The sequence below is a fragment of the Natator depressus genome, chromosome 5 (genome assembly GCF_965152275.1).
Source record: "Natator depressus isolate rNatDep1 chromosome 5, rNatDep2.hap1, whole genome shotgun sequence".
Taxonomy (NCBI): Eukaryota; Metazoa; Chordata; order Testudines; family Cheloniidae; genus Natator; species Natator depressus.
In genome coordinates, this window is record NC_134238.1 from 34,491,932 (window position 1) to 34,516,863 (window position 24,932).

At 43.2% G+C, this 24,932-nt stretch overlaps 2 protein-coding genes across 5 annotated transcripts in view; one reads left to right on the forward strand and one right to left on the reverse strand.

Annotated features, from left to right (window-relative positions):
* Positions 1–203, reverse strand: part of SLC38A9 (solute carrier family 38 member 9) — a 78,346-nt gene extending 78,143 nt beyond the window's left edge. Inside the window, exon 1 of the mRNA XM_074953949.1 lies at positions 86–203. The gene's annotated coding sequence lies outside the window, so the exon portion shown is untranslated. The remainder of the gene's footprint in view (positions 1–85) is intronic.
* Positions 204–10,282: 10,079 nt separating this feature from the next.
* DDX4 (DEAD-box helicase 4) overlaps positions 10,283–24,932 on the forward strand; it is a 104,522-nt gene continuing 89,872 nt past the window's right edge. For 3 of the 4 annotated variants that reach the window (XM_074953950.1, XM_074953952.1, XM_074953953.1), the window contains exons 1-3: positions 10,283–10,381; positions 10,810–10,897; positions 19,351–19,414. In XM_074953950.1, the coding sequence (XP_074810051.1) occupies positions 10,826–10,897; positions 19,351–19,414 (136 nt within the window). In that variant the 5' untranslated portion in view covers positions 10,283–10,381; positions 10,810–10,825. Of the gene's footprint in view, positions 10,385–10,809; positions 10,898–19,350; positions 19,415–24,932 lie in introns of all 4 variants that reach the window. The other variant, XM_074953951.1, reaches the window with a different exon arrangement.

Sequence of the window (24,932 nt, forward strand, 5' to 3'; positions counted from 1 at the left end):
TCCACCTGGACAAGGGGCTTCTGTAAGCCCTGGGCTGCTCTGAGCTCTACTCTGGGCAACTACTGCACCGAGAGGGGACACTTACCGTACCATCTCTAAAAGAGCGGCACAGAGAAGCCCTGCTGTCAGCTCTGCTTCTGCACGGAGACACCAGAGGCTTCCACCCTCATGCTCTGAGGCAATGGTACTGTCCCCTAAGGAAAGGGGACAGTTACCGTACAATCTCTAAAAGAGCAGCATAGAGAAACCATTTGGTACCAGATGCAACAAAACTCCCATCTAGGAAGTGTTCTGCACCTTCCCAACCATTGATACGAACTACAGACACTCCTCTGGGGTCCCGCATGAGCCCATGGTAACACAGGTGCTCTGATATTCTGGAGACCTGTGGCCTCAGTACCCAGGAAGAGACAATTACCATACCGTCTCTAAAAAAGTGGCACCAACAAACTTTTTGTACTGGGCAAAACTCTCATTTAGGGAGTGCTCTGCCCAACTATTGGTACCGACAACGTACCACGGACCCTTCTCTGTGGTACCAAATGAACCCATGGTACTGAATGAGCTCTGGTACCCTAGCGACCTGATGATTGGGGTAGAACCACAATCCCCATTACTTGGTACCAGGACCCTGGTATCGAGCATATCTCGGCACCCAGAATTGCTCTTAGCACTGGGCCGTATACTGCCAATACCCCAGTCAGCAGCACCCTTACCCACTGACGAATCTGACACTGGCCAGGAGGAGATCATTCCCTGGCACCTCAAGGTGGCCCACCACCACACTACAAGGGTCATCCCCAATTCCATCACACCAACCGCCCATGCCTGCCTTCCTCCCAAGACCATATTGTAACTCTTCGGGCATATACACACATGTGGTGGGACCGTCTCTGGTGTCTCTCAGGGAGAGTCCACCAGATGGTTTGCTACAGCCTGGCACCTGAGGCAGGGCAGGAGAGCACCTGAGCCAGGACAGGAGAAAGCTTTTTCAGAACAGGAAAGAAGGGGGAAAAAAAAAAACACCTGAAGAGGAAGCTACCTCTTCAGCACACTTAGTCTCATCTGGGAGAGATGAGGAGGTGCTGCCCACCCCTCATCACTAGGTGAAGAGTTAAGAACTTTCTGGATCTTACCAAGAGGGTGGTAGACGAGCTGCAGACTCCCTTATAGGAGGTGGCAGATACACATCACAAGTTGGTGGAAATTCTGCACACTACCTTTTCATCTAGAACTGTCCTCCCAATTAATGAGCTGATTCTAGATCCTACCAAAATCATCTGGCAGCACCAGCCTCCATCGCACCAACCAGCAACAGAGTGTAAACAAAAACAACCCTACATCTCTCCCCAAAGAGGCAGACTTCGTTTTCAGCATCCCCAACCCAACTCCATCATAGTGGATGTGGTGAATGCATGAAGCAAGCAACATAACGCCAAGTCAAATACATATGATTAGGCTTCACAAGATGTCTTATTCATTGACAATATTACTGTTTAGAGTCAAAAATTACCAAACTGTCATGGCCAAAACAATTTTGTTAATCTTGGGAAACCCAGATGTTTCCGAAATATTACTGGAAACACAAAATGTTTCCACAGTATGCATCCGATGAAGTGAGCTGTAGCTCACGAAAGCTCATGCTCAAATAAACTGGTTAGTCTCTAAGGTGCCACAAGTACTCCTTTTCTTTTTGCGAATATAGACTAACACGGCTGTTACTCTGAAACCTGACAGAAAGAACAAATTCAGACCATTCTTAGAGAAGGTCAGTTAATAGCCAGACCGGTCCTAGAGACACCACTGGATGTAGCTGTTACAGCTGCCCGCCCAGTCTCCATGACAGTGGTACTGAGGTGGTTTGTGGGGTTTTTTTTGTTCGCTACACCTCTCTAGATTGTCCAAAGAGCTACAGACTTCCAATTTGAAGCGCCAAATTCTTTGCGGAGAAGACAGATTTTCTCTCCACATCCTGAAGGATTCTCAGACCACATTACACTCCTTAGGAATTGTCAAGGTTCCTTCCCCACTCTGAATTCTAGGGTACAGATGTGGGGACCGGCACGAAGAACCCCTTAAGCTTATTTTTACCAGTTTAGGTTAAAACTTTCCCAAGGTACAAACTATTTTACCTTTTGCCCCGGACTTTATTGCTGCCACCACCAAGTGTCTAACAAATATATAACAGGGAAAGAGCCCGTTTGGAAACGTCTTTCCCCCCCAAAATCCTCCCAAACCCTACACCCCCTTTCCTGGGGAAGGCTTGATAAAAATCCTCACCAATTTGCCTAGGTGAACACAGACCCAAACCCTTGATTCTTAAGAACAATGAAAAAGCAATCAGGTTCTTAAAAGAAGAATTTTAATTAAAGAAAAAAGTAAAAGAATCACCTCTGTAAAATCAGGAAGGGAAATACCTAGAGGGTAATCAGATTCAAAACATAGAGAATCCCTCTAGGCAAAACCTTAAGTTTCAAAAAGACACAAAATCAGGAATATACATTCCATTCAGCACAACTTATTTTCTCAGCCATTTAAACAAAACAGAATCTAACGCATATCTAACTAGATTGTTTATTAGCCCTTTATAGGAGTTCTGACCTGCATTCCTGCTCTGGTCCCGGCAAAAGCAACACAGAACAAGAGAACCTTTGTTTCTTCCCCCCCCCCCCAGCTTTAAAAGTATCTTGTCTCCTCATTGTTCATTTTGGTCAGGTGCCAGCGAGGTTATCTTAGCTTCTCACCCTTTACAGGTGAAAGGGTTTTTCCTCTGGCCAGGAGGGATTTAAAGGTGTTTACCCTTCCCTTTATATTTATGACAGCAATCTACACTGTGGAACAGAAGAGAAGATATACCTCTCAATCACACCACAGATCACAATCTTCTCAATATTCACCATCTCTGTGCTGTTACAAGCCATAGCGTAAGAGGCCCAGGGCTCAAAAGTGAGAACAGTCTGCACCCCAGTCCATGACCTCTCAAACTGCCTCTTATAAGCACTTTGATGAGTTGGTCGGGGGCCTGAACAATTATACCTTACAGCATCAGCTGCCATCTATACACCTATCACGCCACTCAGAAGTCACCTTACCTTATTTCACAGCAGTTAGGACCAGCTCTAGAGAAAAGAGATTGATTTCTAGCCCTGAACCTACAGGGTGCCTACTTCCATATCTCAATACAACCATCATACAGGAGATTTCCTACTGCTTACCTTTGGGGCAGGATCATTATAGGAACAGACTGCTCCACACAGGGTATTCTCCAAGGTTCACTTCATTGTAGTGGCATACTAACCCTGGTACAGTGACTGGACTTTATCAGCACCAACCTGATGCAGTATGAGTGAGAGCGTTCCTCTCGCTACCCACATTCACCACCCTGGGACATATGTCTCCCTAATATGCTGGGGAGCTCACCTACACAACAACAAGGTTCAGGACAAATGGCCTTCCACAGAAATGAAGGCCACAGAAATGACCTTCCATATCACTCTTTTGGGGCTAAGGGCTGTCAGGAGTGCCTGTGCACAAACTTTGCCTTTCATCAAAAACAACACACAAAGGTTATGATGGACTTAATCTGACTTGTATGTTTTGTATAAACTGCCAAGGAGCTGCCAGATCTCCCTCCCTCTGAAAGACAGCATTCAAACTTTGGAATTGATGCACCCATCACAATGTGCTCATCTCAGCTGTCTGTCTACAAGGGATACAGAACGGGACAACCAACAGTCTCAGTTGGAATTTTCTCATGACAACGAGTGTATACTCAATTCAAAGGTGCTTCAAGATATAGCCACCCTTTGGGGAACCTGGTGTATGGATCTCTTCGCTACTTATCGGAACAAGAAAGGTCCTTGTTACTGCTCCAGGGCCGGCTTGGGGAAGCATTCACTGGCAGTTGCCCTCATCTTCCCAGAGGACAGGGCCCACTTGTATGTCTTTTCCCAGTTTCCTACTCTATCCAAGATTCTGTTGAAAACTCAGCGAAACAAAACGAGAGTTATTGTGATTGCCCCTTTTGACTATGACAAGTCTGGCTCCCTTACCTGACACAGATGGCAATATGCCCTCTTGTTCCTCTGACGTCAGCCCATTCCTCACCTGCTCTCTCAAAACAATGGGCTGACCCTTCACCCCAACCCATGGATCCTCCGCCTCCAGGCTTGGATCTTTCTTTGTTCCAAGGCTTAGAAGAAGAATGCTCTGACAAGCTGAAACACATGTTGCAACACAACCACAAGTTGACCACTCCACATACCTATCGACAAAATGGAAATGACTCCAAGTTTGTACCATTCCAAATGGACGGACCCAACCTCATCTTTCCTCCCCCTGATTTTGCACTACATTTTAAACTCTCCCTCAGCTCCCTTAAGGTACATCTCATGGCGAAAATGGCTTCCCACTTGGAGTTTGCTCAACCACTAATGCGTAGATTCTTTAAGGGCATTGGGACTCTCTTCCCCATGTGACACCACCCACTCCATCCTGGCACTTTAATCTAGTTCTGAGGGCTTGGACTAGACCTCCCTCCGAGTCCAGGGCAACTTGTTCTCTCTTCCACCTGTCCATGATGACAGCATTTCTAATTGCCATCACCTCAGCTAGGCACATAGAAGAAATAGCGACTCTGATGGCACACCCATCATTCACGGACTTTGTCTTAAAAAAAAAAAAAAAAAAAAAAAAGTAACTCTAGGGCCATATCCCAAGTTTCTCCCTACTTTTTCTGCACTTTCCATATGAATCAACAGATCCATCTCCCTGTTTTTTCCCAAAACCACATTGTGACAACTGGGAGACAATTGTGCATATGCTAGATATTAGAACGACATTAGCATTCTACTTGGACAGGACTAAGGACTTCAGGAAATCCCCTAAACTCTTCCTTTTGTCCACAGAAAGATCCAAAAGCTGTGTGATATCTCCTCAAAGACTATCCAAATGGGTCTCTAGTTGCATTAATCCCTTAGCAAGGGCGCAACTTGCTTCCGTCCATACGCACTCCATGAGATCAGTTTCTACCTCAGTCACATTCCATAAGGATACACCTATCTCCCCAATCTATAGAGCAATGATTGGGGCCTCTGTCCATACTTTCGCAGAACATTATGAGATCACTGAAGATTTGGCCGCTGACACCATCTTCGACTCCACAGTACTCTCTGTAGTAAAATACTCCACTCCGAAGTCCCAGCCTCCAGTGGTGGGTACTGCTCCGGAGTCACCTAAAGTGGAGCACCCATAGGGACACAACTCGAAGAAGAAGAGGAAGTTACTCACCTTTTGCAGTAATGATGGTTCTTCGAGATATGTGTCACTATGGGTACTCCACAACCTACCCTCCTCCCCTCTACTTTGGAGTTCTTCAGTGTAGGTAATCTGCTTCCCTGAGAGGCAGTAGCTAGGTCAATGGAAGAATTCAGCAGAAGAAAGGGACTTAAGCCAACCTAAGTACACTGCTCAGGGGTGTGGATTTTTCACACTCTTGACCAACATAGTTAAACTGACCTAATTTTCTAGTGTAGACCAGGCCTCACCCTTTCTTTTAAGATTAGAATAATCATTTCTGGTGTCCCAAGAAATCTTCCAGCAAAGGAAGACCAGACTTGATATTCCTCACATGTGTAAGGTTAACATCAAAGTATTAAAGTTTAACAAAACATTTCAAAATGTTTTTATACATCATACAGCCATAAAAAGAACACAAAGCCAAAGTTTTTTTCAGTCAGTGCAAGTGATTATAAGCAGTGGTAGCTCCCTCCCACCCTCTTCCAAATCAAGTATAAACCCAGTGAATATGGTCCAAAGTTGCTCCCTTTCTAGGGCTTGCCTTTACTGTTAACATAAAAAACAAAACAAACTTCTCTTCGGAGCTTAGCTGTCCCTAGGATGGAAGTGCTGGTCTTGTGATGTTCCCTTCCACCCACACTTCCTTGAGGAAGTTACTCCAACTTGGACTGGAGGTAACAAGACCCACCAAACCTGACATCAGGGTGAGTCAATAACATTAAATATGTGTCTCTATTATAAATCCTGACATTAAAGTGAGTAAATAAATAATATTAATACTCTTACATTCTGATGCAGGGTCTTAGAACCTCATGCTGTAAGCTCCTGTAATGGTGCATTTCATAGGGGGGAGTAAACTAAACTGCTTAGGATTCCAGCATACTGCCCATTCATTGCTCCTAAGTGCACAAGAAGCACATACATATTTTCTTACAATTATATAAATGTCTTGTTTTACAAAAGTTATTCACAGTCAGATATAAATCAAATCAAGGAGCACAGAAAAAACCTTCTGAATATAAAGTGTAAATATACTTATTAAGTCAAAAGGGAATGAGAAACATGACTTAACTCTGATTTATTTTATACATTTCTTTATCATGATAGCCATACAAAGCTTTTGAAACTATGTGCTGAGATAAACATTATGTTCTAATATATTCATAAAATTCAAATGCAAATGAATGCACAGCAAATGGGGGAGGAAATACATTCCTTGGGTATGTTATTTAACATTATAGGTATAGGGAAAAGATATTTTGAGGTACGTGAAAGATTTTGCTGACTTACTTTCCTACAAATAAATCACTGAGGGGAAGACTTGATTGCTCTAATAATAGACAGAAGACACACATGTATGTATATTTTAAATATCTTGTTTATTTGTAAAATTCCTATGAATGGAAGGGAGAGAAACCCATACTAAAGACTTGAAGTGGCAGCTAGAGTTAACTAGCGCATTGTAATATACTGTATTTTACACATGAAACTAAAGACATATGCAATACATATAATATACTTATTTGTACAAGTCAGAAAACAGAATAAAGAAAAAGGGGGGAAATTGCAACAGAATTCAATGTAAACTCCATCTCCATTAATCACAGCAGTGTCTCACAACAAAAGGGTGGTGGCAGGGTTGGGAAGAAGGGAATTTCTTCTGACAAACAACCCATACCCCTCCACATTACTACACACAGATGCTATAACTACACTAGAGTTTTAAAGTGTTTTTTCTTTTTAAACGGAGACAGGTAATGTTGTAAAATCCTACTGTAGACAAGGCAAGTTGTAGTTAATACTTTGAGTTAGCTAGTTGAGATGACCTGGTTTATCCTGACTAGCTAAACTGAGGTAAAACTACAACTTGACCTGTCTACATTAAGATTTTACAGTATGTTAGTTATCTTTTTAACTTGGTAACAGAGGCTTTGTCTACACTATGCAGCTGATGAAGTGAGCTGTAGCTCACGAAAGCTTATGCTCAAATAAATTTGTTAGTCTCTAAGATGCCACAAGTCCTCCTTTTCTTTTTGTGTCTACACTAGAGTAATTGCTCCCTCTCAATCATCTGGAAAGCACCTTGTATCCAAACACAAAAGTGCTTCAGTCAATTGGGGAGGCAGCAATTGGCATAATTTATCCCAAAATATTATACAGGTAAGCACTGGGGTAGTCTGAACTGGTGCATGCTCAATGGATTGTGTGTCCCAGTGTGGCCACAACATACTGGCACAATCGGTGATGTCAGCTCTTAAAGAGGTCTTCTTTGACAGTTGTCAGGGCTGACAACTCCCTCTCAGTTGGTGAATTCCTTCTGTTCCCTCAGTCATCCTCCTCCCACATTATCTCTCCAGACTATACAAACGCAATATGGAATGTGGAGCAGATACGTGACTCACACTGAAGAACATGGCCCATTGAGGAGAAGATGACTCTTTAATTAACTGCCTTTCAAAGGCTTAACAGCCTAGCTCAATTACTGCATTTAACAGACTGTCTTGGTTTGCTAATCCCATTCAAGCAATTAATCTTTTCCCAAGGAATTTAAATAATGAGTAAATCCCCAAACACTCTATCACAGGGGGTATACAAAGGCTGATGGGGGTGTGGCTGGTGGCTGGTTTAAGCCAGAAAATTAAGGATAAGAGTTGTCAAAGATAAATGCCACCTGAATTGGTGTAAAGCAGTCCTGGCGTAGATGCTAGGGCAAATCTTGCACCAACTCAGGTGGGTAGAATGGATGCACTCAATCATTTATTCCAGCATAAATTAGGCCCGACAATTACACACACAAGAAATTAGTTGCAGAATGACCCTCTCCTAGCCTTCTGCACAGTGGCATGCACACACACAAAGCTTACTGCACAGTGACCCCCATTCCTCCCCTTGTAAAGTGATACACATAAGCCTGGATCCAGGAAGGGACATAGGCACTGTAATGCTGAACATCATGCACCTAACTTGTAGGTTCCTAGAAAATCACAGGAACAAAACTGCAATCCACAAAGCCTGAGTTAGGCTCCTAATACAATGAATGGGGATAGATATGCACCTTAGAATGGAATCCACAACAGCTAGCATGCTAGGCAGGGAGCTGCCTAAACTAGTCTATGGGAGATAGGTGCCTAAACCTAGGCTTCAGGGAGGCGCCTATCTCTGTTTAGTGAGCCACAAACAAGAACCCATCTCCTGGAGTCAGGTGTCTAAATCATTTCTTGTGGGAATGAGTTAGGCACCTGCCTTGCTTGATGCAAAATTGCTGGAGAATGAAGCACCCATCTTGTTAACCTTAGCCCAGTAGTTAGGGCACTTACATAGGATGTCAGAGACCCAGGTTCAATTCTTCTCCTGCCTGATGGGGAAAAAGGATTTAAACAGAGTTCTCCTAGCTCTCAGGAGCATACGCTAACCACCCAGGTATTGGATATTTTGTTGAAGCTATTCCACTGTGGATAATTAACAAAAAAGTGATTAGAACAGGGGGGAGGGATCCTGAGTCTTCTACCACCTAGGTGGGTGCCCTAACCAGCAGGTTAAAGAATCATTCCCTCTTTCTCTTGCCCAATGACTGTTCCATTGTGGATACTTAAATAGGTATTGGGTTAGAAAGAGCAAAAGGGCAATGACTCTGAAGCTTGCTGGTTAGGGAGAGACTGAGGTAACCTCACATCAGAACATCCAATAGTTCAGTGGTTAGTACACCTCTCTTCAGAGGTGTGGGAAACCCTGATGTAAATTCTATCTCCATCTTGCACATCCAAGGTGAGTGCTCTAACCATTGGGCTAAATATCTCATGAGCTCTGCTACCTCCCCCCAGATTTTGAATGGGACCTGATTTGGTAGGTGGCCTCTGAGACAACTTCCACTAGATTAACCCCATATGTGAGACAGGGGTTAGTCTGCCAATGTTCCCCCAATTTGTGGATTGCTCGGGGGCTTAGGCAGGAGGTAGGCATCCGAGGGCCTACAACGCATACCCAGAGGCAAAAGCACTGGTGCTGTGGGAAATTCACCCTGAAAATGTAGGCATTGAGAGAGTTTAGATGCCTATAAGGTTTGGTGGGGGTTTTGTGGATGGTAGGGGAGCCTAAAACTGGGGTTAGGTGCCTAAGTCTGAGGTTTAGGCATCTCTGTGAATCAAGGCTACAGTTCCTTAAATAGTGAGCTCCCTACCACTTCTTGCACAGTGATACAGAGGACTCCTTGCACAGTAACAGCCGCTTGCACGGTGACAAAGAGCTTCGAGAGTCTATAGTTGCAGTAATCTTTCCAATATGTTAGCACACACATATACAGAGCTGACCAGTGAACCCCTGCATCACTTGTGCACTGACACTGTCACACATAATCCATCCTCCTTGGACAAGGATTCCCCCCCCCCCCCACGCAACCTATGTACAGTAATCCATTCACAGCTATTTGCAGTGACTTTTCTACTTTTAGTGACAGAAACCTCTTGTACCCTGACACATACATCCAGAAGCACTGTATTTGCACAGTCTCTCCCTTTCTCTCACAAAGCAAACTGTATAATGACCTTCTCCAGACCACCAGTACAGTGACATACAAGGACAGGGGCTTTGTCTTTGCTTTGAAGAGCACCTAGCACAGTGGAGGTCCTGGTCCCCGACTGGGGCTACTAGGCTCGATGGTAATACAAATAAGACGATACGGTGACCCGCAGCCCATTACACAGCGACACACACAGCTCTGCTTGCCCACCGCCCCCGAGCTCCTCGCCAGGCACCGTGCCTAGCGTCACACAGCCCCAGAGCCCCTGGAGCCCTCCCAGCCAGCGGCTCAGCCTCAGACACATACAGAGCCAGCACCACGTGCACAAGCTCAAACTCACGGCTGAGAATGACTCACAACCTCTAGCAGCGCTCCGCGCCCAGGGCGCTACGGCTGCTGCGTCCCCATTGGTGGGCGGCACGTGACACAAAGACAGGCCGCTGCGCGGCGGTTGGTAGGTAGCGGCACGTGCTGCGGCTGCTGAGTGGAAGAATGCTCGTTGTAGGAGCGCGCGCAGCGTTTGTGGCGCGTGACGGCTGGTGTGGCGTGGCGTGGCGTGGAGCGGAGGTGGTGAGAGGGAGTGGGGCGGTTGCCGCCTGCTCTCCCGCCACGCCGGGGTGGGGTCGATGGCTTCCCTGGGCAGCGCTGGCCTAAGGGGGCGGGTGGCGTTTGGGTGGGAAGCCCCACGGAAGGAAGCTGGGCGGCGGCCCGCCTGGGCCAGCAACCAGTGGGAAGTCCGGGGGGAGAGAGTGGAAAGCGTGGGGCACCGCGGAGAAGAGCTTGTTGGGGGGCTTGGGCGGCCGGGAAGGGCAACGCCGGGTTGGAGGAGGTGCGGGACTCCTGTGGTGCTGCGGGTGCTGGTGGGTCTGGGCTTTACAAGCTTCTCCAGTCCTGGTTCGGATCAGGGACCTCGCGGCCGCCTTGTCTGTCGGCTCTGCCGGGCCGCGGCAGCTTCCCGTGGCCGCCGGTAACAAGGTCTTGCCCTCTCCGTACAGATTGAGAGCCTGCACCATGGGAGATGAGGACTGGGACACCGAGATCCAGGACCGCGTGGCGTCCTTCGTACCAGACTTCCAGCAGCTGGTACGAGACCATGACATGGGGGCAAAGGGAGGCTGGGGACCGGTTACACTTTAGCATGCCCTGCACAACCTCTTTTTAACCTAGACCCCGGCCGGGGGAGACGAGCACGATCCCATATGCCTCTCTTGCCTTGCATTGGAGTGATAGACTGTTGGTAGACGACTGTGTTATTAGTGGCCAAGGTTTTATGGAAGGACAAAGTAGTATTTATCTAGATTTCCTAAGTGTTTGTTAATAGGGAGAGACTGTTTTTAATCTTTACTGTTTGCCATGACTTCTGTAAATAAAATACTCTTATCCTTCCAGTCTATCAGAAGTACTGAGAAAATGTTCCTGCTGAGCAGGTCAAGTTCCTTCCTGCTGATCTCTGTTGAAGTCCTGTCTCTTTAACAACTTGATTTTGCCTGTAAGCAGGGTACCTACCCAATCCTGTTCCCTCAATCTTTTGTTTTAATGCCTCTGTTCTTTCTTTCTATGTCCTTCCCAATAATAGCAGTTTACTGTTCCCTTCATTTCTGATTTTCAGCGTTCTCTCTAGGGATGTTTACTTCCATACTTGGAACAGTCTCTTTATCATAGAATCATAGAATATTAGGGTTGGAAGGGACCTCAGGAGGTCATCTAGTCCAACCCCCTGCTCAAAGCAGGACCAATCCCCAACTAAATCATCCCAGCCAGGGCTTTGTCAAGCCTGACCTTAAGAACTTCTAAGGAAGGAGATTCTACCACCTCCCTAGGTAACCCATTCCAGTGTTTCACCACCCTCCTAGTGAAAAAGTTTTTCCTAATATCCAACCTAAACCTCCCCCACTGCAACTTGAGACCATTACTCCTTGTCCTGTCATCTGCTACCACTGAGAACAGTCTAGATCCATCCACAACAAGTGCCTTCTTTCTTTGTCTTAAACCCATTTTTCCCAGAAGTCCTTGCCTTCATTTTTGTCATCCATTCTCACACCTTCCATTACTTCAATCGTTGAATGTTGTCATCTTTAATTTTCACTGTATGCTCACAGGCACTTGCGCACCATAGTGATGAGTAGGGGCCTACCAAATTCACGGTCCATTTGGTGAATTTCACAGTCATAGGACTTTAAAAATAGTAAATTTCATGATTTCAGCTATTTAAATCTGAAATTTCAGAGTTGTAATTGTAGGGATCCTGACCAAAGGAGTTTGGGAGAAGGGGATCACAAGGTTATTGTCGGGGGGGATTGTGGTACTGGTACCCTTATTTCTGCACTGCTGTTGGTGGTGCTGCCTTCAGAGCTGGGCATTGGAGAGCGGCATCAGGAGCCCAGCTTTGAAGGCAGAGCTGCTACCAGCAGCACCGTAGAAGTAAGGATGGCATGGGAAAATTGGAAAACGTCCAGCGGAGGGCAACAAAAATGATTAGGGGACTGGAACACATGACTTATGAGGAGAGGCTGAGGGAACTAGGGTTGTTTAGTCTGCGGAAGAGAAGAATGAGGGGGGATTTGATAGCTGCTTTCAATTACCTGAAAGGGGGTTCCAAAGAGGATGGCTCTAGACTGTTCTCAGTGGTAGCAGATGACAGAACGAGGAGTAACAGTCTCAAGTTGCAGTGGGGGAGGTTTAGGTTGGATATTAGGAAAAACTTTTTCACTAGGAGGGTGGTGAAACACTGGAATGCGTTACCTAGGGAGGTGGTGGAATCTCCTTCCTTAGAAGTTTTTAAGGTCAGGCTTGAGAAAGCCCTGGCTGGGATGATTTAGTTGGGGATTGGCCCTGCTTTGAGTAGGGGGTTGGACTAGATGACCTCCTGAGGTCCCTTCCAACCCTGATATTCTATGGTATGGTATTGCCCATAGGCGCTGACTACTTCTGGTGCCAGTGGGTGCTTAACCACCCTCTGCCCTGGCCCTGCCCCCATTCCAACCCCTTCCCCAAATCTGCACCCTGGCCCTGCCTCTTCCACTGAGCATGCTGCTTTCCTGCTCCTCCCTCCCTGGAGCTTGTTAAGCTGTGAAACAGCTGTTTTGTGGCAGCAAGCCCTGGGAGGTAGGCGGGGACGTGGTGGGCTTAGTGGTGGAGGTGAGGTGAGGTAGGGCGGGGGGGTGAGGAGGGGAGCTTGGTTGCTGGTGGGTGCAGAGCACCCACTAATTTTTCCCCGTGGGTGCTCCAGCCCCGGAGCACCTATGGAGTTGGCGACTATGGTATTGCCTTACTTTTGCACTGCTGCCTGCGGACAGGGGCCCTTAGTCAGCAGCCACCACTCTTCAGCTCTGCCCAGCTCTGAAGGAAGCAGTGCAGGATTATGGGTGGCATGGTATAGTTTTGCCACCCTTACTTCTGCGCTGCTGCTGGCAGGGTGTTGCCTTAAGAACTGGGCACCTGGCCAACAGCAACTCCAGCTGCCCAGCTCCAAAGGTAGCACAGAAGTAAGGGTGGCAATATCATGGACCCCCACCCCCATAACCTTGCAACCCCCCTGCAACTCCTTTTTTGGGTCAGGACCCCCAGTTTGAGAAATGCTGGTCTTCCCGGTGAAATCTATGTAGTATAGGGTAAAAGCGCACACAAGACCAGATTTCATGGTCTGTGACGTGTTTTTCATGGCCGTGAATTTGGTAGGGTAAAGTCTCACATTTGAGACAGGGAAATGTTAGTCTATAAAGCTTTATTTACATATGACATTTTAGGAAGGGACTTGAATTTTTTTTGTCTGTAAAGCATAATCTCTGCCTATGGTGTTCTTTAAACAGATTATAAATAATCAAAAGTTTTTGTTTCAGGGCACATTATTTTTACAGAAGTGGAGAAACATCAAATGAGCATTTTTCTTTAAAGATCATGTATGCAGTATTTTTACCTTAGAGTTTTGTGCTTCCAGCAGTTGTGTTTGAGGAAAATCCTTTAGCTCTTATGATTTTTGACCCTCTGAAGCACCTATAGGCATCTTGAGGGCTCTGCCCTGTTTGTTCCATTTGGACTTTGGTCATTGAAGGAACTTCCCAGGAACTACCAAATGATTCTGATGTGTGAGCTGTGGCCCTGATTGCTCAGTAACTTCAGCCTTTGCTATGGCTTGGTTATAGCTGAAGGACCGTGATTACAATTCTCCTAGTTTTGACCTGACTGGGCTTCGGATGGCTCATGTTGAGGCTCATGATAGAGAAACTTTATACTGTTTGTCCCAGGGAAGGTTTTATTTAGAATTTTAGGCCGAATGGGCGCACGTGCACTTCGTACTTCACAAAGCTCTTTTATTTATAAGCAGGGTTGAATAGGTGGGAAATACCCTTGTACCCTTCCAGCTTCTGCCCACAAATGAAACTGCACCGACAAAGATGCCACCCACAGTAGTTGGTGCAAATGTTCAAAATATGGACATGCGTGCTCTACAGTCTCCTTGGGCTTGGCTGTCTTCTTCAGTATTGTCAACCCCAAATGTTCAAAAATCATGAGTTTGGCTTTAAAATCATGGGATTATGTAAAATAGATTTGGTGTTTATTTGCCTTCTGCTTTTTGAGCCTTTAGGGTGCACTGGGGTCACATTTTGAAGTTTTCTCCACATCCATAAGGGATAGAAACTTACTTCTTCTCTAAGAATGAAGGCTGAAATCATCACACATCCACTTGACCCGGAGGAGCTGGGGTTTTAAGGAAAACAATAATTATCATGAGACTCAGGATAAAATCAGAGTTGGCAACACTGCCTCTGGTCCCAGGATCAAACTCTTCAGTTCATTTCTTGCTGACTCAAGGTGGCAATGACTCAAAAGGATCGTCTTATGAGTCCCCTCATGTGGAGTGGTCATGGTACTGATGTAGTAGGCCCTTTTACTCCTCTCCCTGGAACCCCTCGGAAACCTGAGGGCCATACCCCTGTCCATGGGTAGGCACCACAGGAGAACCCAGGGCCCTGACATAGTGTGGCTTATCAGCTCAACTTCTAAGAGGTCAAAGCAGAAGGGATCTCTCTCTTTTCTCATCTGCATTTACTTGAGACATTTGGGGCTCTGTAGGTAGGTTCTCATGCGCTCTGATGAGAGATGTGTGTCTTTTGAGTGATCTTGGCTAACTTCTCTCATATCTCCTCGGGACAGAAAGGTGGAAGGCAGAAATCTCCCACGTCATGGTTAGAGGTTGCATCTGTTGTGTACCCCACTCCTCTCACCCTCCATGGAGTTGTCTGTGCCGTACACTGGGGCTTGTCCAAGGCCCTACCTTGCTGACTCCAAATCTTCAGCTTAGAGGGAGGAGGATACTTTTCTGACATGGACCTTGACTCATACACAAACTTGGCTTTTTGTTCAGAATATGTTTTGCCCTGCAATGTAATGTGAGCCTCTTAAGCACTTACAAGATCCTGGTGGGTATGACTGCAGCTCTTGGTTACAAAAAAAAAACCCCCAACAAATATATATATATTTTTTTATCTGAATGAGCCGCTCATAAAATCTCTAAATTGACAATCTGCCTTGTGAGCAGTTTAAGGAGTAGTATCTCTTTTATGTCACCTAAACTTTCATCCAGGACAAGTGTGTTAATTCCAAATCGACAGATGGTTCTTCTAGAATTCATCTTTGACATTGCCATTAGAGCAGTTTTCCCTTTTCAGGAGACAGAGGAAAAAGTCAACAATCTAGTGAATGGTTTCAGAGTAGCAGGCGTGTTAGTCTATAGCCACAAAAAGAAAAGGAGTACTTGTGGCACCTTAGAGACTAACCAATTTATTTGAGCATAAGCTTTCGTGAGCTATAGCTCACTTCATCAGATGTATCACTCCTTTTCTTTTTGCAATCTAGTGAATGATGCTCAGGGTGAGACAGATCTCATGAATTACACAAATGCACCGCTTCTCACTTCATAAAATTAGTGCTTTGGGTTAAACACGTCCCCTGCCTGTATGGCTTCCAGTTAGAGGGGCTACAAGTGTTAATTTATATCAGTTCTGTGGTCAGGCAGTACCTCTGGTGAGAACTTCCAGAGAATTTATTGAAAAGTATGCCATTGTAAGAACTCCAATGTGAACAATATTTGGGATTTTTGTGCTTGAAGGAACAACTCCTATTGCATGGGAAATGGTCCAGACCCGGAAAGAAAGATGCACAACAACCTTCTCCAGCTTAGAGCTGTGAGTGTTCAAGGATGTGGTGTCAAAGCATGGTTCTCCTCATTTGATTTGGCACAGTCTGATGGTTTTATGTGGTTTTACCAGAGGACACTGGGAGCATAACTTTAGCCAGAAAGTTAAATGTTTTAAAACTATGAAAGGAAGAATCTCAGAGCCTTAGGAGCAACTCACCTGGCTCTTTGCACCTCTCCTTTTACGTTCAGTAAGGTCCCAGATCTCAAAATGTAATATCCTTGCTGTTCTAACTTGCTTAAATTTGTGCTTGCCGTGAAACACTTAACTGATCTGTTCAATATTTTACTTCACTGTTTTCTCTCTAGATCTGTAAATCATTGTACAGGTATATAAACCGCTAAAGGCAGCAGATAAGAAGTGTTGTTCAACACTTGCTGTATTCAGCGAAAAAAATGTTGCACAAAATTTACGATATACTGGCTCTGCAACAGCATTATGTGCAAATTTAAAAATTCAGCCTTCTCTTTAACCAGGATTACATGAAAAATATTAATTCATACATTTAAATGTGGTAAAGCTAAGATTATCAAAGAAACTGACTTCTGTCTACACATTCTACTCCTGGGGGAATTCTGCGCCAAAACATTAAAATTTATTTTGTGCACAATATTTTAAAATTGTCAAAATAGCACTATATAATCACCCCAGTCATAATTATTTTGGTATTTTATTTCAAAATAATGGTTAGCAAGTACTGTATGTCTGATACAATACAGACACACACACAAATTCCCCCAGAAATAGAGAGTTAAAGAAACCCTACAACAGCCCAGTTCCTGTTTCTCTGCCCCACCTCCTCCTCCTTCCCCCCTCCCCCCAGAGCCCAGCCACTCACACCCATTCTTCCCCAGAGCCCATCTGACCCATCCCCGGCCCAGACACACCGCCTATTCCCCAGAGCCAAGCCATGGCCTCCGCAATCCAGACTGTCACGTCTCCTATCCCTTGGGGGCTAGCTGCAGGACCCCTAGGCCTAGACACACGCTCCCTTCCCCCCAGAGCCCAGCTCGTGCATGCCCCCCTCCCTAGGGATCCAGAGGGAGAAACAGCCTAATGGTGGGTCCCAGGCTTGCATGGAATTTCCTGTGTGCCACCACTGCCTCCTTCCTTCAGGGTGTGCTGGGAACCCTCCAGTTCCCTCCCCCTCCTGCTCCCTTTGGCCTTGTTTTCTGTTTGCAAGCTGGGCTCTTCCGGGTCCACCTCGTGGTGGCCAACAGCTCTGCAGCCCATTTCTCGGTGGGGGGTGCGGAAATTCTGCACTCACAACTTGAATTTCTGTAAAACTCTGCGTTGCGCAGTGGTGCAGATTTTCCCCGAGGAGTAATTTGATATTCAAAGTAGCAATTACACCTTAAGTTTGTTTTGCTTTAGTGGTCAGCAGTATGTCTGTTTTGAGAAGGGTTAGATGATGTGGTAGAAAAGCAGGGAGGATAAAATGGTTGTTGAAAATAGTCAAATTTTTAAAACTAAATTTTGTTTTTAAAAATTATTTTAAAATTTAATTGAAATTATGGTAATTTGGGTTAAGGCCTAAATTTACTATAATATCCTAAAATAATTTGTATTAAAAATATATTAAGCAGAACATATTTGCTGCTGAAGTTTTAAAGAGGGCCAAGCCTCTAAGCTGGTGAAGTGTTAAACTAGCTTTTGACAGCAGTAGTCTCTTCTGCAAGTGCAGAGATATTTTCTTCATTTCAGTTCATGCAACTAGTTCAGTTCAATTACAAGTTCATTGAGAAACTGGGAGTTGAAGGGGGAAAAAAAGACAAAAGCTTGTTTTCCTTTTTCAGTCTATGGATTAAAAACAAGGTGTGAGAGGATGAGATCTACTAGTTCTAAAATCTTGAAGGACACGAACAGAAACAGTTGAGTTCATTAACTACAGCTAATACTTCCTTGTTTTCATAAATCAGTTAACTTTAAATGCAAAATATGTTTTGATAATTTCTCTTAGGTATCCAGCACACTTAAGGTAGTTTTATTTAATACAAAAATTAAAATGCTGTTTGTCCGTTTGGGTTCCAGTTTCCATCCAAATACAGCTTAACACAAATCATAAATAAAAAAATTAATCATGTAAACAAGAAATGCATCATTCACCATTTTCTAACATGATATAAAAACTAAGATTTTGAATAAATGTATGTTAAGCTATATAATTGATTAAATGTGTATAGATATTAATGTATTGTTCTGGTAAGCAAAAAAATACCAAATTTTATGTAAAGGCTATATGTAGTTGCCAGTCAACACGTTTAAAATCGTTACTGACCAATCAGTTTTTCTTTAGAAAAATAACTAAAAATTCAAAGGTGAAACAAGATTAATATTGATGATTTAAATCAAGGTTTCCTGCTTGCTGATATAAATGATCATTAAATTCTGTAATTTAGATTACTTTGATTTTAAATCAATACACCTTGTAAAACAAACCGCAACCCTGCAAATAATCTATTCTATCACTGCCACTATTAACATTGTTGGAATTGCACCAGTTCTTGACAAGAGGTGGTATAATTAGAGAATTCTCAGTGGAGGTACAGCCAGTGATGACATCACAGAAATCAAGAATGAATGTTAAAGGATTAATTGGATTTTTGGTTAGACTTCTTACACTGGTTTGTTTTAGCAAACATTTAACTTAGTTTGGATTAAAAAATGTGTTAAATGTTCAACAGCTCTGCTGTTTCAATTAAATTATTAAAGCTCACAATAAACATACTCCATGATGTTCATAGACGCACATCATAGAAATCAGGGTTGGAAGGGACCTGAGGAGATCAGAGAAGATCAAGCATAACATTCCTAATCTGTCTGAAGAGTAAAAGTAAGAACTTCCTTCCAGTTTATTTAAAAAAAAAAAAAAGAAGAAAAAAGAAAACCCAAACAACTTTCAGAACTTGTGCATTGAAAAAACAGATTAAAGGCCCATTTAAAAAAAAAAATTGTAGCACTTGTTCCAGGGAATTGACAGTATTCCCGTGTTAAAGGGACATATTAAAAATAAATGTGCATTTTGGGAGCCCCTAACATGCAAGTGTTACACATTGTGTCCCGGAAGCGTGTGAAAAGTAAAATGTTTCTCAGTTTAATCATTTAGCAACTGTAGAAGATAAAGATTTTGAAAGAGATGTTAATATATTTAGCAAAACATATTAATGCAAAACATTTTTAGACTTGAAACATGATTTTGTTAAAAGACCATTTATAATATTTATTCTTGGTGCATCAGAAGTGTAACTTCCGCATTGATAGATGCATTTGCAACTGAAGTGTTTTTTCTTGGTCCAGAACTATTATAATAGGTCTAATGTGTCTTGCTGGCTGTTCTAGGATAACTTTTCTGGACGAGCAAATGACCCCTCATTTAGCTGCAATCAAAGCATAAATTCAGCAGGTATGTGTTACGGAATTTCTAATAGTAAGCATTTGTGTTTTGGATCACTTGAGTGGCTTAAGAGATGCAGGAGGTTTTCAGTCATACAATCCTATGAGTGTATTTCAATACATGATAATATAGTAAAGAACATTCAGTATAAATCAGCCATTCTTCTGTAATTTTGCAAAATTATGATCTGTTTTCTAAGGAATGTAAACATGCAGTGAGGTTGGTTTGATTCTTATTGTTAAGGGCTGAAATTAAAGGAAAAATCAATATTTGTCAGTGTTTGTTTTATAATTCATAAAATAGGGGATGACTCTGGAAGTTTAAAGAACTACTTGTAAATGTTGTAACATATTGGGGATTAATCAGTATAAATTCATAGTTTCCCATTTTGGGACTTACACATTTAACACGATTGCAAAGAGAAACCAACTTAAAAATTGCACTTCACTCTGTTACACTAGACAGTAAAAACAAGTAATGTCTAAGATCTTTAAGTGAAAGAGTAGAGAAAAATATTTATTTTTTCAGTTTGTGCATATTTCCCATTTTAGAATTTTCCCCAAAGCAACAGTTAAGCACCTAATCAGCTACAGCGGATAGCAAAAGGATGCACAGAGATAAACTTAGTCTGAAGTGCATAGGTCTGTAAGGCACTATACATAGCTTAAAATGCTTTAAGAGAAGTAACATTTTTTAAGCATTAATTGTGCTTGCCTGACTTCCTAAAAAAACTTTATATCATTATTCAAGAAATCTCATTTGAACCCTACAAGAAGAGTTGATGGTCCAGTTTTTGAAAATTGGATAGTAAAAGCTGTTCACTAGTATGGTCTTATACAGGTCTCAACCATTTTTCACTATTGTGTCAATTTGTGCCTAGCATGTGGAATTTTCAGAAGCACCTGACTAACTTAGGAGCCCAGTGTTCTCATTGAAAGTCAAGAGGATTTAAAAACTTCTGAAAATTGTACTAGCATGCAACAATACTGAACAGACAAGGCATTGCAATAGGTATAGAGAATGAATATTAGAGGGTAACATGTAGGTCAGGACTCGTTAGGGTATATCTATACTGCAATTAGATGCCTGTGGCTGGTCGATGCCAGCTGAGTCAGGCTCACAAGGCTCAGGCTGTGGGGCTGTTTAATTGCAGTGTAGATTTCTGGACTTGGCCCCAGAGCCCAGGTTCCAGCCTCTGTAAGATAAGAGAGTCCCAGAGCCTGGGCTGCAGCCCGAGCCTGGAAAGCTACACTGCAATTAAACAGCCCCGCAGCCTGAGCCCAGTGAGCCAGAGTCAGCTGGCACAAGCCAGCAGTGGGTTTTCAATTGCATTGTAGACATACCCTGAGAAACCAGATTATGGAAAAATCTGTCCCTAAAACAATCAGTGTGACTTATTCTCCTAATCCTTAGGTGCTTTTGAAAACTCTTCCCCATAAGGTCTGACTGTTGACAGGTGTTATGATTTTTTGTATCCTCCTTCGAAGCTTCTGATACTGGACATAAAAAGAGAAAAGATTAAAAAGTTAAATTGAGAGCTGGTATGCCGATTTTTATATTTCTGTGAAACTTTAGTGGAGGTGAATCTGAGTGGAACCATATTTAGGAGAGCTGTTAGAGACATTTAATACATTAGTGTTCCTTTTAAAAAATGTCTTTAATGGTAATTTTGTTTCCTCTCGTGCTGATGTGTGAAATATCCTCAAAGAGAAACTAGCTATGCACAAAGTGCTGAAAAATCCACACTTTTGAGCGATGTAGCTATGCCAACCTATGCATAAAGTGTAGATGCAGCTAGGTTGATAGAAGAATGATTCTGTCAGCCTAGCTACTGTCGCTCAGGGAAATGGTGCCACTAAACCAATGGGGAAAAATCTCTTTATCTATAGCTGCTACGTCTACATTATGGGGTTGTTCCGGCATTGCTCCAGTGCTGTATGGGGGTTTAGTCCCCATAGTGTAGACGTGGCCTGAGGGTGTCTACTTATGCCATTTTAACAACAGAATGACTTGATGTAGATAACTGACAAAGTATGGGAATGAGATACTTCATATGAAAAAGAAAAAGAAAAACTCCCATATAAATTGAGGCATGCTTCCTCCAGCAGTCGTCTTCTCTGCAGCTTTCAACTGGCCAGATTTTCCCATGTCACAACTTCCCTGAATCAACTTCCTCTCACCTGGTTGTACATTATGTCGTGTACCAGTTGTTAGCTCATCACAAAAGCTGGTTGCGTTTGAGTGGTTAAGTGGCTGTTGTATGCATCATTTGAAAAGTACTCTGTTTCATTATGAAATGTGCTGGGGTCTATAATGCTTGTTATGCTTGTATGGCTTATATCTTACTGAAGCAAGACATGACTTTGAACTTAATATTCATGCAAACAATTCTAAAGTGAATTTAACTTTCTTGCTTCTGTTGTAGCAGTCCTCTTCATGCCATACTGACATGTAATTGCTGGTTATTTTCTTGGTATAAGGTACTGAGTAGTGCTTAGTTGTCAATTTCTTTTTCTGTCTTTTTAAAAATCTATTCTGCTACCAATGACAGAATTTTGAAAGATCATTTCTAGTTGGTGCTGGAGTAAAATTTCACCTCTACCACTCTACACCTTTTTTGTAACATTGCCTCTCGTTCACACTTGTATTTTAATTGTTTATTGAAACAAATTTAAGCCGAGTTTAAAAATTGCTTAAAACTAACATAATTTTACATGTTGATATAGTTGTTGGATGAGACCAAATTGTTTGTGAATGTGGCTAGAAAAATGGTGTTACCCTCTTCAAGAGGAAAAACCTTTGAAGATTGGTTGTGTTGTACCAGCGTATCTTAAAACAGATGACTGCAAGACCCAGTACATAGTGTTGTAAAGTGCTACTTAGGGAACTGTTCAGATGGCATTCTGAGGTTATTTTTGGTGTCTGGTAAGTAATTTATGCACAGTGCATTTGCTGGTTGGTGGTAATATATCAGACCTTTGGTTCTTTAAAATCTTAAGGTATCTAGAATTCTGAGTGACAGATGGTAAATGTTCATAAATCTGGATATGAAAAAAGCAAATATAACGCTGCAGATATGGACGCTCGTTCTTTCTCCTTTTTTTGTGTGTGGTATGGGTAAGAATACTTTCCTGACCCATTAAATCAGATTGCACTAGTTAACATAAAATGCCAAAAAATTAACTATGTACATTGTCCTCCACAGAGCTACATTAGGATTTACATGCTTAGGGGGATGGCTGTGAAACTTTGAGAAATGAGTGCATGGTGTGCTTGTATCCCACAGGCTCTTACCCCCCATGGGCTAAGTATATAAAGAGGGGTTTGCAGTTGGCCCCAGTAGTTCTTTTCTTTCAAACAAAGCAGTTTAGGAATACACCATACTACTTTCTTTATTGTGTGGCGTTGACCTTAAAAACTTCTATGCAGTGCTGATACCTATAGTCCAAGGTTGCCAAACACTTTTCCATTTAAAATAGTTCGAATAGTTAGTGGTTTTTTAATTAAATTAGTATTAGTTGGGTAGGTGTGTGTGGTGTTGTGTTTTTTTTTTTTTTTTTTTTTTTTTTTTAATTCCTACCTTGTGGAGAAACTGGTATTGAGGAAAGGGGTTTAAGGAGCGTTCCTCTTGTGGTAACCAATTTTTTTATGTGCCCATGAACACTTTCTTCTTTGTCTAGTAGAGCAAACTGCAGGAAAAAGCATGGCCTCTCCTTGGAGGGTACAAAAAGATGTCCAAACTCTCCTCGTGAGGGTGACTATCAAGTACAGCTTCAGAGAGAATATCTGGAAAAGAAGATTCTCTAGGCACAAGGGCACTGCTTCAGAATCAAATGGGATTAGCCTGCTTTCTTCAGTATGGGACGAGAAGTCATTCTTGTAGGGGGGGGAAATGCCCTGAAAAGAGTCCTCTTAAAAAATGCTGGAGGCCCTGAAATCTAATCTCCTTTAGAGCTAGGGGATTCTACTCAGTTACCAGTGATTTCCAGGAGCTGTTTGTGGGAAAGATCTATCTGAGCCTCAGTGTCAGCCTTGCACGTACCAGGAGTTGTAGCAAGTAAAGCAGCCCTTTGGATCCAAGCTGTTTGAAATACTCCAGGGTCCCTGTCAGATTCATCTACTATGATCTCTGAGAATCAAGTTACAAGGGTTCATACTGGGGGGGAGGAGGGAATCTCTGAAGACTTAGCACTGTTTGCTGCTGAGTTGGAACTATTCCCCTTTGGAGTTTTGTCCTTTATGTTTCCTCTTAACTTCTACCTCTTCTGTGAGAGCCTTTGGACATTTGATGGTGGCCTTGGTGCTGGGCTTGATGCCAAGGAGGACTGGGGGTTGGGAAAATCTGGGTCTTGATATTTCTTTTGCTGTCTATTCTTAGAAGGCCCAGACTCCTTGGGCTCTTGCTCTCCACTGTTTGGGCTTATCCCACATTTTCTCTGTCAAATCAGCAAGCTTGGGGTTAGGACAAGTTCTTCACTGCTTGGGAGGGATTTTGCGGCAGTGCCTAGCCACATGATTCATCAGGATCACCCATGCTTCCTCACCATAACTCTCTGGGAGGGGATTAGAACTGGGAGGAGAATCTTTTGAGGCCACCCTCTTAAATGTTTCCCAGATGAAGTCGTCATTGCTTCCTTTTCACCCTCATGCAATGGTGTGCATGATGGCAGGTACTCTAGAAAATTCCTTTATGGGCCTTCCTCCTTCAGTGATGTCAAACACTCTGACATCCTAGAATTTTAGGAAAAGGGTGGAGCAGCCCTTTCCCTGAAGGGCTTACTGGACCTGGGCAAGGATATTTGGAGGCACCCTACTTCTGTGGACTGCTCAGAAACTTTATTCATTAGGTTCCAAGAGAAAGGTTTGATGTTAACACTCAGCAGTTGGTTCACTGATGATTTCCGTGACCATTGATGATCTTTGCTACACACAGCAAGGAGTTCTGATAGCTGAATGATTTGTGCAGAAAGGTTTGCTAATTAGCAGCTGATATAGCTTCCAGCTAGTAGGCTGTCATGGCTCACTACAAATTCTTGTGTACTAGGGTATTCACGTGAGCTAATCACATGTTAGATGACAGGGAGTTCCTTAACCTCTGTCCTGAGGGACAGCAGCTTTTCAAGCATTCCTTGAGAGCATCTTTGCTATTTTTTGATAACGCAACCAAATCATTTGATTTTTGCAATGCTTCTGAAAAGCCCTGTTGGGCTTCATACTTATGGCTTGTCTCAGGAAGTTCAAGCAAAGCTGCTTAACTTTCTGTTGGAGGGATCTGAACTCTTCAACGTGAAGATGAGCTGCGATCCTAAGAAGCTGAAGGCACTCAAGATTACCTTGCAGATATAGGACTGTTGTAAGTCAAACAAGTTGGCAATCTGTGGTCGTGGAAAAACTCTCCTATAAAGAGACTAAGAAGATAGTTTTTTTTACTTTAGAGAGACACATAAGAGGGGCTTGATAAGAGTACAGAGTAATGAATATTTTTGACAAGGCTGATCAGGCACTTTGTTTTCCTTGTCTCATAGTA